Genomic DNA, 12173 nt, shown 5'->3' with positions numbered 1-12173 from the left:
AAAGTGGGGAGCTCACCTTGACAGCAGCCTCTGAACCTCCTTCTTTAAAATCTTCATATTTCATTACTTCAGCCATAATGAATCCCTTTTCAAAATCTGTGTGAATCTTCCCTGCTGCCTGAGGAGCCTTCGTCCCTTTCTGTCAAAGGAAAGACCAGAAGGAAATTAATTGCATTTAAGAAGATTGATTGCGGCAAAGAGGTTTCTCCTTTTTTATATGCTTTCAGGTTCTGCTGAAACTTTGTTTCGTATCAGCTAAAATGTCACACATGCAGCTGGGCAATGCTCAATACTGGGACACAGAGTGCCTTCCTCACAGATAAACCAACCGACATTAAAGAGCAGCAGCTTTGTTTTTCCTAATAGGTATCAACAGCAGTATTGATTTTAGAAGCTATGACTGTGTTTTGTTGTGAGATTCACTTCAACCCCTAGCTTTCTACACAGAAAGTGAGGAAGATGAAGATTTTTAAATAACTTTAAAATCTGAATACTCAAGACTTTCACTTACATCCAAATAATTTCCATTAAAGATAACATTCATGGTGAATAACGTTTGCAATGAGAAATGATGTACGGATGTCAAGCCATACACGTTAGCTTATTTTTATTTCAGAATAATTTTACTAAGTTGGATATAGAACAAACTGAGTATTCTTGCCAAAACATCGACAACTGAATCACTAAAAAAATAAAAATCACAGACAACTACATGATAATTTAAGTTTATGCAATAGAGAAGAATGCATTATAGCTGCATGCTTTAAATTACAAGGACATACATTCTGTGCACATACAACCATGGAGAGAAATTCAAGCAATAATGGTGACCTAAAGGCTGCTTAATAAAGCATGTTAAAGTGCTAAGGAGTCTGACACTGTAAAGCACAGTTTTTACAATAAAAGATGTATTGGGTTAATATGGCTACTCACTGATGCTTACCTGACTAAATATCTTTGCACATTAAATCAAAGATACTCACAATCAGTCTTAAGATAAATCAGCTTTCAAATTTTCTAATAAAGAGCAAGCACTTCTACTGAAAACAGTGGAATTTCACAATGTACTTTTAAAAACTATGGCAAGAATCAGAACAACAAAACTCCTGCTTTTATATTATTTTGGTCGCTATTTCAGGGATTTTAGCAAGTAGTTAATCACATAAACAGTGATGAGAAGAAAAAGCTAAAAAAATTCCACATATGCTTATAAGAAAATAAGTTTAATGTGCTAAAACACATACACAAACATCTGTAGCAGTACTATTAAAAATATAAATTTACAGGAAATTATGTTGATTAATGAAAACAAATTAATTCCAGTGAATGAAATTAAATACAGCACTGAAACTCATTGCACAGCCCTAAATACACTGATGCAGTAAATAGGAGCTCAAAGACTGAACTGAGCCTCCAAAAGTTGATACTGTTGTCATTTTTAAGGTAAGAGTTTGCAACTGTACACATTCCAAAATATTTTCTCAATATTGATCTTTATATTACAACATATTTACATTCAAAGGCAAAACACTACTGTCCTCTGGGAATAAATTAGTTGATGTCCAGGACTATAGCCATTCTAATCAATATTTAAAATACATAATACAGATTTAGGCATTACGTAAGTTCCCAGATAAACATACAAAACTACCAAAATAAACTAGGTCTAAATACTAAAGTCAGCAAAAGACCTGAATTACTGCACACTGATTTTTAGGATCTGGAGCCCAAATGTGTACCCACGAGGAATATAATGACGTTATATTGCTTTTATTGCTGAAAATGTAATCCCAGCAAAGCACAGGAGGAATGAACCATCCGCAACCCAAACAAACTTAGTGAATACAAAATGAAAAGCAACATCAATTTCACTGCAGACAAACCCAGTCACACAGATTAAGCAAGCACAATACTGGTACGTCTTATCTCTGACCACAGGAGGAGGGTAGACAGATTCTACAGGATGAAGAAATTCAGACTATGTAATAGGCAGAATCAATTGTTACCTGCCTCAATCAATGCAGCTCCACTTTCACTGTTCAGCAGCTCACAAATAATTAAAGTTATCCTGGACAAAAACCTCATCTGTAATGACTAGCTAACCGCCACCATGACAAACTTCAAAGTCAGTGATATCAATCTGAATTCAATAGTGTGGAACTGGATATAGCTGATGAATAAGTATGAATCTTACCCTGATGGTCCATGCACGCACTTCATCTGGGCCTGCAGTGAAAAAGTATTCTAGTTGGAGTGCTGCATATCCAGCCTTAATGATCTTTGCTAAAGCACTGAAAAAAAAAAAAGGGGGAAGGAATCCAATTCATTCAGCATACACACATAAAACAGCTAAATGCGCCAAGTAATCAATTTACATGGAAAGACATCACATATTTTGAAGATACCAGGTCTACTTTTGAACAGAGCAATAATTGCAGTAGCATTTTACTTTAAACTCTCTTTAGAAGAACTACTTCTTTACTGCAAAATCATAAAGATATTATTTTGATTTGTTTATTTGGCAGGCTACAGAAACATGGAATAAATATAAATCACCCTATCAGGCAGCACTCTTGTCTCATGCAATTTTCAGGACTCCAGGTCATGAAAGCGTATCTGTTTGACTGAAATTCAATATTGAAACAATTTATTATAGTTCTTCAGAAAATTATGGCAAAATTTTCTCCACTGTCCTTATTCCCCATGGATGACGAAACAGTTTTGGTGATCGTTCCCTCTCAAAAATATACATAACTAATACCTATGTTATAATTAAAACACTGTACAGAGATGACAGATGACAGTTAAAAACTTAATTTAAAATAAATCTTTTCACTCTGTCTCATGGTAAAGAAAGGAGAAGATTCTCTCTTTATAATGGTAATTACTCTGTCATTTATTATTCTATCAGCGCAAGCAATTAAATTACTGCAAGGAAATAGTTGATAATAAAGTGTAGGGAAAATGAATGCTAATTAACCTTTGTGTCATGTTCTCTTCCAGATACTTCTGTTTCTCCTCAGCACTCATATCTTGCAACTTGAGTTCCAAGGCCCCACTAAAAGGAATGACCAAAGCACCCGGGTCGTGCTTGTCCACCCACTCTTTAATTTTTATCAACCTGTAGACAACAAAGGGCACAACATTATCTTGTAGTGCATGCATGGCTGTACCACATTCATTATTATCAAGTAGCACATACATATTCATAAGAATTGCACGGATTTATGATGCCATCTTTTTGTGTATTGCTTTCCAAGGTCAAGGCATTAACAGGCAGCAATTGCTTCAGGTGTACTCCATTAACATTTCACTGTTTCTTGGTTTCTGTTTGGCATTTGATCTATCAGAAATAGGCATAATTTGAGACAATAACTAGGTGTTTGGTAGAGGTTAAATACTTGCAATTTAAAAAGTGAATAAAACTTTCTAAGAGAAAAATGTACTTCCGAGAATTACATTTATTAAATGTGGTAAAAGTGAGGGCCTTCCGTTTTTCCTTTTTTTTTTTAAATTAAAAAAAAACATCTCAGTAGCCAAGACTACTGATATTACCAGATTAAAAAAAACATCACACTCCTATACAGCAAGCTGCACCTGCTTTTTCTATGTATTGATCTCGGAGTATGCCATATCTGATCAATACAGGACCATGTTTCTACTGGTTTTTCCCACCTTTCTACTACTGTCCCAAGACAAAGCTTTGGCTACAATACTATTATTATTTTTAAATAAAGAAAAAAATGTCCTATTCATGTCCTATTCAATAGTTTGCTGTTCAGCATTTTTTTAGTTGCATGAAACAACAAATTTAGAGCTAAAACCTTATGGTGTTAGTTTTGGAATGTTAATTACCCTACTAAAGTTAACAGAACTGGCAGCCAGGAAGGTGAACCTTGTCCTGGGGTGCACCAGGCATAGCATGGCCAGCCAGGCAAGGGAGGGGATTGTCCCCCTCTGCTCTGGGCCAGCCTCACCTCGAGTGCTGGGGGCAGTTTTGGGCACCACAATATACGAAGGTTATAAAACTGTTAGAGAGTGTCCAAAGGAAGCCAACAGTGATGGTGAAGGGCCTTGAGGGCAGCTGTATCAGGAGCAGCTGAAGGCACTGGGTCTGCTCATCCTGGAGGAGACCAAGGGGAAACCTCACTGCAGTTACAGCTTCCTGCGAGGGAAAGAAGAGGGGCAGACACTGAGCTCTTCTCCCTGGTGACCAGTGACAGGACCCAAGGGAATGGCTTGAAGCTGTCAGGGGAGGCTTAGGTCAGGTGTTTGAAAAAGTTTCTTCACCCAATGGACAATACTCTCAGGCACGTGCTGTGACTCTTGGGCACGTTTTGTACAAGGCCAGGACCTGGACTCAATGACCCTTGTAGGTCCCTTCCAACTCTGATTCTGTGAAAACTTTAGAGCAGTAGATGATGTTTTAAAAATCTTTAAACACAAGCATCATATTCATGGCTGCAAGTATTTATTTTAAGTTTAAGGGAGACATTTATAAATTACCTGGGAGGAGTTCACTACTGTTAATAGGACACTATTTCTAAACACGTTTGAATGGTAAGAATGACAGCACTATGCTCAGTAAGCAAACACAGGAGCCATGGGAATACTTCCTGTACACGAATAATCAAATTACAAAACACAGCACTTTGGGTGCCAGCAATGTTTCAGACCTGAAGCACCCACCATACAGCACAGGGCTTTATGCTTGCTGAGTTCTTTTTCTTACTCATGCTAATCTGCAAGATTTAAACTAAGGTTTTAGCTGCTATTATACCAAAGTGCTTTGAAACTCTGGCCTGCAAACCTTTAAATAATCAATGCAAATGTCACTTCAGAAAAAAATGAACTGAACCACAAGTTCATCAACACACATTTGTCAAAGAAAATAGCAGGGGATCAGAGCTATTATGAGATTAAGTGCATGGCCGACTGAGTAGGGTTTTAGATGGGACAAAGAATATCGAAGTTCACTCAACAGTTTTCACACATTTGTTATATAAGGCTGGTCTTCTATCATTTACTTATGTAAATACCCCATCAATGTTTTTCAATCCTCATTATACTAATCTTTTCTTGCCTCCAGTTATCCAGTGAAAACAGTCTGGTATCCAGGATTGATACTGAAACACTACTGCCTTCAGAAACATCTGAACTAAAAATCACAATTAAGGTGTGTTTCTCAATGTGACATCTGACACATTTCTAAAACTAACATCTGTATTTAACTAATTTATTTTGGCTAACAAAATGGGTATCAAATTTCAGAGCTTATAAATGCCAGCATTTTACAGAAAATATATCTCAAAATGAATCTACTATGCCTAAGTGGACTTCAACATATGTGCGTACATCCATTATAGATGTTTTTTAAACCAATTATCTAACACTGATCTCTAGATTAATTAAATATTGTGCCAAGTGAAGAAAGATGGAACAAAACATGTAAACTTGAAGAAGTGAAATAATCATGAAAGTAATGTCAAAAATTGGATTCAAATTCTGTTTGGTAAATATGGTCATCATAACTAATAAACTAAGAAGTATTGTGGAACAACAAGATAAGAAATAATTACTTTGGCTAAAACACCAATTCAGAATAATAATAGTCTTAGACTGTCATTTTAACAGCTTTTCTATTGAGTCCTTAGAGGGATTATTTGCATTCCTCAGGTATTCTATTGTACGATTCAGATGAATAAAGACTTACAAATCATTCCTCTACCGCCAGTGTGAGACTTTGATCCAGTGAATACACTATTGTACCTTAACTATAATTGGCAAAAAACCTGACAGTGTAGAGCATCACAAGCTTAATAACAAAGGAGAATATCTCAAAGTGTTGACAGACGATCTTCATAATGCAGGAGCAGAGCTGGTACATTTTACCAATAAATGAGCACTGAGGTCTAAAGGTCTCTGAAGTGACTGACATCAGACCTGCTACAGTCTCACTAAAAGAATAAGGTACTGCATCCCACTCTGTACAGGTTCTCTGCCCGAGTCTTTTACTTGTGTGACTTGCAATGTCACAGGAATTACTAAAAAGTACCAAGGAATTCCCCTAAATATGAACAATATAAAGAAAATAAACAAAAGTAAACAGTCAAATTTAAATACTGATATATCTAAAACTTACATTATCCCCAAAGCAGAATGCCTAAGTAATAATCAATAAAGTAACAGTGCACATATGCCTTCCTGTTAGGGATAACCAAGTATGCCAAACAGAACAAAATGGTCTTAACAAATAGTAAAAATTAATGTCAAAGTCTGGGCTTTTTGAACACATAATTTTTCCAAAGAAAATTATGTATGTCTAAAAGCACAGCAATAGTACACTCATTTTGGGCCTTTGTTAAGATAAGCAAATTCTGGAGTATCTCTCCGTTATTTCATGCTATACTTGAAAATGAATAATGAAGAGTATTGGATTTTATGCTTAAAGACGTTTAACATTTAAAACCCCCCCACTGCACACTAAAAGGTAACAAAATGAAAAATAAAAAAAACAGAAAGTAGAACTGGCAGCACCAATGACCATGATTAACAGTTGAAACTACTTTAAGAAACAAGGAACTGATTGAGATGAAAACCTTCCTTAACAAAGTAAACCAAAAACTAAGTGAAAAGAGTGTAACAGTGCAGGATTTCTGTGACATCCAACAGACTTAGGGTAGCTTGGCTCCTCCCTTCCCTGTGGAGAGGAGTGTGCCAACAGCCACCATGGCGGGTTCCTCAATTGAAGTCTGACTGATGCCAGAAAACAGACAAAATATATTTTCTGGAAAAAAAAAATACAGATTCAAGAGACAGCAAGACATCCATTCATTCTGTGATGGCAAGCAGAAAAGCATATTATGACTGTGTAAAAGCCTGACACAAGAACAAAACCAAGGCAAGTGCAAAACCAGACGTCACCAACTTGCAAGTGAAGACAGCACTCAAAATTCTGATCAGGGCAAAAACACTGAAGAGGAATTCAGATGCTCATTTCCACCCAACACTGTGACTGTTGTTTGAGAAGGATATAAGGAATATCAGCAGCATTATCAGCCTATCTCATAAACCACAAGTGCCAGTGACTTCAAGTGTAGATGGATCAGGACAATTACCAGAGCTAACTCCTGCTCCTAAATCACGATGCAGAAGACCTTGGAGAAAAAGGTTTAAAAACGAGGGCACTCTCTGAGAAGGCCAATAAACAAAGAACACCAGAAACTGGAGTTGTACAGATGGGGGTGCCTTCGCTTTGAAAAGCTGAGGCTTACTGGGGCAGAAAAACCAAAACCTGCAGCCAACCAAAATAAAAAGGTATAAAAGTTGCAGAATGTACATTATCTACAAATCAATATTTGAGAGAGTTTCACATGAGAGATCCAGCTGGGAAGAGAGACAGAGTTCAGATGGAAATCTGAAGTAGTGATGGAAGAGAGAAGCTGCAGAGAAAGCTTAAGCTCAGTGGACACCTGCAAGACAAGATGATCTGAAAAACTGACCCCTGAGAAGAAAGGTGATTTGTGAAAGTATGCTTTTGTACAAGCAAGACCAAAAAAAACATCCAACTAATGGAAGAGAAACAATTGTTTTTCTGTTCTACACCTGAACTGAGTGGAAAATGGCAGAAACAAAAGAGCACAGCAGGGAAAAAGAAAATATCAGGCAGCACAAGAAGGGAAGAAATAAATGTAGGTAAGATTGAACTAAATGATCAAAATTTTCGAAAGACTGAAAAAAAGATCCACAGATAAGAATAAGAACAAGAGGACTTAGAAATTCCAACAGGCTCTTCTTATTGGCAGTTCTGAGCAATACTGATTTTTAAAGGCTTCTAAACTCAATCTGTTTAGTGCTTGCTCCCTATTGTTGGAGTTTTCCATAGGTGGAGCCTAAGCCACTTTTATTTTAAACTTAGCCTATAGGCTGTGGACCAAGAATATACACTCCCTATTTATATCTGAAAAATTTCAGGTAGTTTTTATTTTGAGCTTTCTTTATAAGCCACATATGACTTCTAACTTTGAACCTTCTTGTTTGGACTCTCTTCAAGTGGTCTAAAAGTTTCTGAAAGCACACAGTACCTGATGCACTTCTCAGAGCTTTCAATAATAATAGCTTATAAACATTAAAAATAGCTAGAGGATTAACTAATTTTTCAGGTGATTTTCCTGTTTATTAAACCCAGTCTAGCATTTGCTTTTTTTGTGACAGCACTGCAACATTATCTCATGCTCAGGTTATAACTTACTGCATGACACCATTTGACTAGCTATTCTTAATACTATGTTTGCATACTTAATTATTCCTGTATAAAATCCTTCTCAGGAGTTGCACCATGGTTATTCTTCCTAATGATTTCTTCTATTTCTTGAGATGCTCCTATATGCTAATTTTGTTCTACACATGTATGGACATCTCCTAGATTGGAGGTCATCCAGAGATTTAACTGGAGTGCTCACCATCCAGCTCATTAATGGAAATACATAACAGTATTCAACCAATAGCTGCTTCTGCAGATCTCATAATGTGATATTCTTTGTTTGGAAAGTGTACCACTGATAACCATGCTCTGTGTATTATCTTCCAACCAGTCCTGTGCATTCAACTTCCAGCAGTTTCCATCTGGCCAGTATCTCCTATCTTGTTTATGAGAATGTTGAAAAGCACTGAAACCTTTAAAGGCTTAATAAAAATCCCAATATGCAGTATATTTTTTTGCTATATGCAAGACCATTAAATTTACCACAAACAAAATATTAGACTCATCTGACAATCCAGACAAGTAATGAGCTGTCAGGGTGAATTTGTGAAGATAACTGGGTTGCTGTTAGGGGATTAAAAAGTTGAATTGTTCCAACATTGTTCTTGAAATTAAAATAAAAATCATTGACTTAGAAGTATCTTGTTTCTTCTCTTCGGGGATTTCTTTCATCTTTTGAAACCTCATCCATTATGAGGTTTCAAATGAAACCACAAATTATCTAAAATGATGAGTTAGGCAAGAATTGTTTCTTTTGCCACATCCCAAACATCCCTAAACCTAGTGAGGGCCACTAGCTTTAGTTGATTTGGTAGGATGGGAGAGGAAAACCTAACCTACCTAAGCATCAGTACTGCATGACACAGTGCCTAGGTCATGTCCTACCCTTCTGTTCTGGTAATGTGCACAGACTTCACGGAGATCAGGTCCCACTGCTCTCAGTGCTGTGCACAGATGAGGATAATGTGTATATGTATTTCATAGAGATCAGAAACAGTCACAGCTTCAGTAAGCTTTCATTGCAAATTTCTGCAATTAACAAAGGATGGGATGGTATAAATAACAGAACAAATGTATAAAATGACTATCACAGAAATTGTCGGTGGCAGAAGTGAAGAAGGGAAAGAGGAAAGCACAGGTGGCTGTCACTCCACTGGAGCACTGTGCTCTAACTCTTTATTGCTACTTGCCTTTCTCTGAGTATTCCTTTCTTCTTGCATTACATAAGGAGAAAGGATGACAATACAGGAAAACATTAAGGAGTAAAAGGGTACCTTCTGCCTCACCATGATAAGTTTTTTATGAAGATGGCAAATCTACAGAAGGTACGAGAGTACCTGTTACGGACATCGGCAACCACATCTTAAGTCATCAGTGATGCTTGTAAGTTTATTTTTTTATTCCCTCTTCCCAGCTGGCCAGATAAAACAGCAATCCTTTAATTTCAAAAAGCCTTTTCCCAGCCCTCACCTGCAAATACTTTCTAGTAACAGTTCAGAACAAAAGCATTGCCTCCACACACTGGGCTGCTCTCTGGCCAAGAGCCTCCTCTCAGCCCCTCAGGACAAGAGCTTGAGGAGCTCAGCACTGCATTTATCCTGCACATCCTGAATGCTTTAAGCTCCTCAACACCTTCCCATAGTCCAATGTCTATACCACCTCCAGTATTCAGTCACTGCATCCACCTGAACCCTACAAGAGGCCAATGTGGAGAACCCACCTCACATTGTAGATATCACTCCCATCTCCTAACACAGATTGACTTGAGCCTTGAAACAGGAAGTGGAACAGTCCTTAAAATTCTTTACCTTTTAGGGATGTGCCACACATCCCATGATCACAGGACCCTTATGACAGAATGGGTCCATAAAGTATCTCATTCTACCAGATCTGGATTTCACATTTTTAAACTTGTAATTTCAGTTGTAATGTCAAGTTACACTGTATCAAAAAAGAATCTTAGGAGGTTCCTGACCAACACTGTCATTTGACATTTATTATGGATGAGTTTATACCTCCTTAATATTCTCCTTTGAAATGTAAGTAATCCCAGGTTCTCTGCCTTGTGTGTCAAAGCAAGTTCTTCCAAAGCCTTGATCTCTATCATGGCCATTATCTTAAATCCCCCATAATTCTGCAAATCGTTTGTTAGATTGGCTGACTAGTATTGCACCTACTATTTTATTCAAGTTGCATCCCAGATTGTAAAGAAACATTTTCAGAACCTAGACATGAGCTTCTCATACCATTCCCTACCCATCCAGATGTTACACTTGCTTTTCTGCTACCAACTGCAGCACATGGAGCAGGGCCCCTATGAGCACTCCTTGTGGGCATACTCAAGCTGTTCACCAACAAAAATAATCTAGTAAAAAAGCAGCTTTCAGAGGGAGAATTTAGTTCTTTCATAGCCCCTCTCTCCAGCCGTTGTCTTTTAAGATGGAGCAGTTCACTTTCCCACATATCCTTAGAACTGGCTGTGCCAGTATAACTGAAGGGTGCTGCAGGAACAGATGAAGACTAAGGACAGGATGTCTTAATTTGGCCTACAGCCCAAAAAACACCAATGCCATGGATGCCAATCAGCAATTTCGTTATTTATTATTGAAGAATGCTTATGAATGGCAGGACTCCTGAGCAAAAATTATGCCACATGAGATCACTTACAAATGGATTCTTCCAGGCAGAAAACACTGGTTGACAAGAGAATTTTAAAAATCAAGGCAATATTCTGAAAATCCCTATCAAAGCACTTTATGCCCTCAAGATATAGTTCTGTTAGCAAACTAACATAATATGGTAGTAGCAGAGGGTTCTCAGCTTACCTGGTCTAGAGACCTATCCAGAGATATTGGCTGTTTAATGGTATGCTAAAAACACATAAGGTCACAACACCTCACTTACAAATTTACATGTATGATCAACCACTTTTTGAAAGTATTTCATAAAAAGACTTGGCTTCAATGACATTAGACTTTTTCAGTTTGCAAAATGTGGGAGCTGTGAAAGAAATAATGCCAGAGAACATGAATCTGTAAATCAAGTACAGACAGCAGTAATGGACAAAATATTTCTGTATCTAGGAGACATAAGCATGCATAACAGAAAAATAAAGTTCATGGCCTACAACCACTTTGAATTTAAAAATATCAAGATGGTAGAACGACAAAGAAGTAAAATAGTCCAGGATTACTTTTTCTGCATATATATATATATAGAGAGAGAGAGAGAGAGAGCGAGAGCTCCCAGTAAGAAAAGATTTTTCAGTACATTATACAGTTTATATAATCTAACAAAAAGTCGGTCAAGGTAACCCTATTTTAAACAGAAGCATCATTCATGAAGAATAAAGATCTTAAAATTTTTAAAACATTAATTTCTGATCTAATTTTCAAGACTGTCGTAATATCTCTACCCAAATTATGATCCCCACTAAGGCGATTGAAACCAATTATAAATTGGTATCACAACCAAAATCAATTATGACTTAAACAATGAGGAAAGTGCAGCACCTTAGCACGTGAAAGCACTGTAGCACCTGCTGGCATGTGAAAGGCTTACAGTCTCTAGCTCTCCTTGGTGTGCCAGTTGTGATCACTAATTCTGTCTTAACAAAAAAGACAAAAAAGAGATGGCTGTTGCAAGGATCAAGAACAGTCAAGACTGAACTATGATGAACCCATGTAACAACAGAGCCTGCAAGAAACTGTGCATATTACATTTCCTAGTTATGGGCACAACAAGCCCTACTTAAGTACATATACTTTGGACCAGAAGGATACTTTTAAAGTCACATCTTGTCATCCTTTCTGCTATCATTTATAAAATGCATAGTTTAGAATGGTTATCTTGAAAATGATAACAAAATAATTTAACAATTACTCATTCATAAATTATAGCAGAAGGAGAA

General features: G+C 37.1%; 1 protein-coding gene across 3 annotated transcripts in view; it reads right to left on the bottom strand.

Annotated features, from left to right (window-relative positions):
* OLA1 (Obg like ATPase 1) overlaps positions 1-12173 on the bottom strand; it is a 128939-nt gene that overhangs the window by 4389 nt on the left and 112377 nt on the right. For all 3 annotated transcript variants that reach the window (XM_088168024.1, XM_088168025.1, XM_014880162.2), the window contains exons 8-10: positions 2981-3121; positions 2195-2291; positions 17-139 (exon numbers count right to left, since the gene is read on the bottom strand). In XM_088168024.1, the coding sequence (XP_088024150.1) occupies positions 17-139; positions 2195-2291; positions 2981-3121 (361 nt within the window). The remainder of the gene's footprint in view (positions 1-16; positions 140-2194; positions 2292-2980; positions 3122-12173) is intronic.

This window comes from Sturnus vulgaris, chromosome 7, assembly GCF_052056855.1.
Source record: "Sturnus vulgaris isolate bStuVul1 chromosome 7, bStuVul1.hap1, whole genome shotgun sequence".
NCBI classification, from domain to species: Eukaryota; Metazoa; Chordata; class Aves; order Passeriformes; family Sturnidae; genus Sturnus; species Sturnus vulgaris.
The sequence above is the reverse complement of the archived record's forward strand: the minus strand, read 5'-3'. Positions and strand labels throughout refer to the sequence as shown.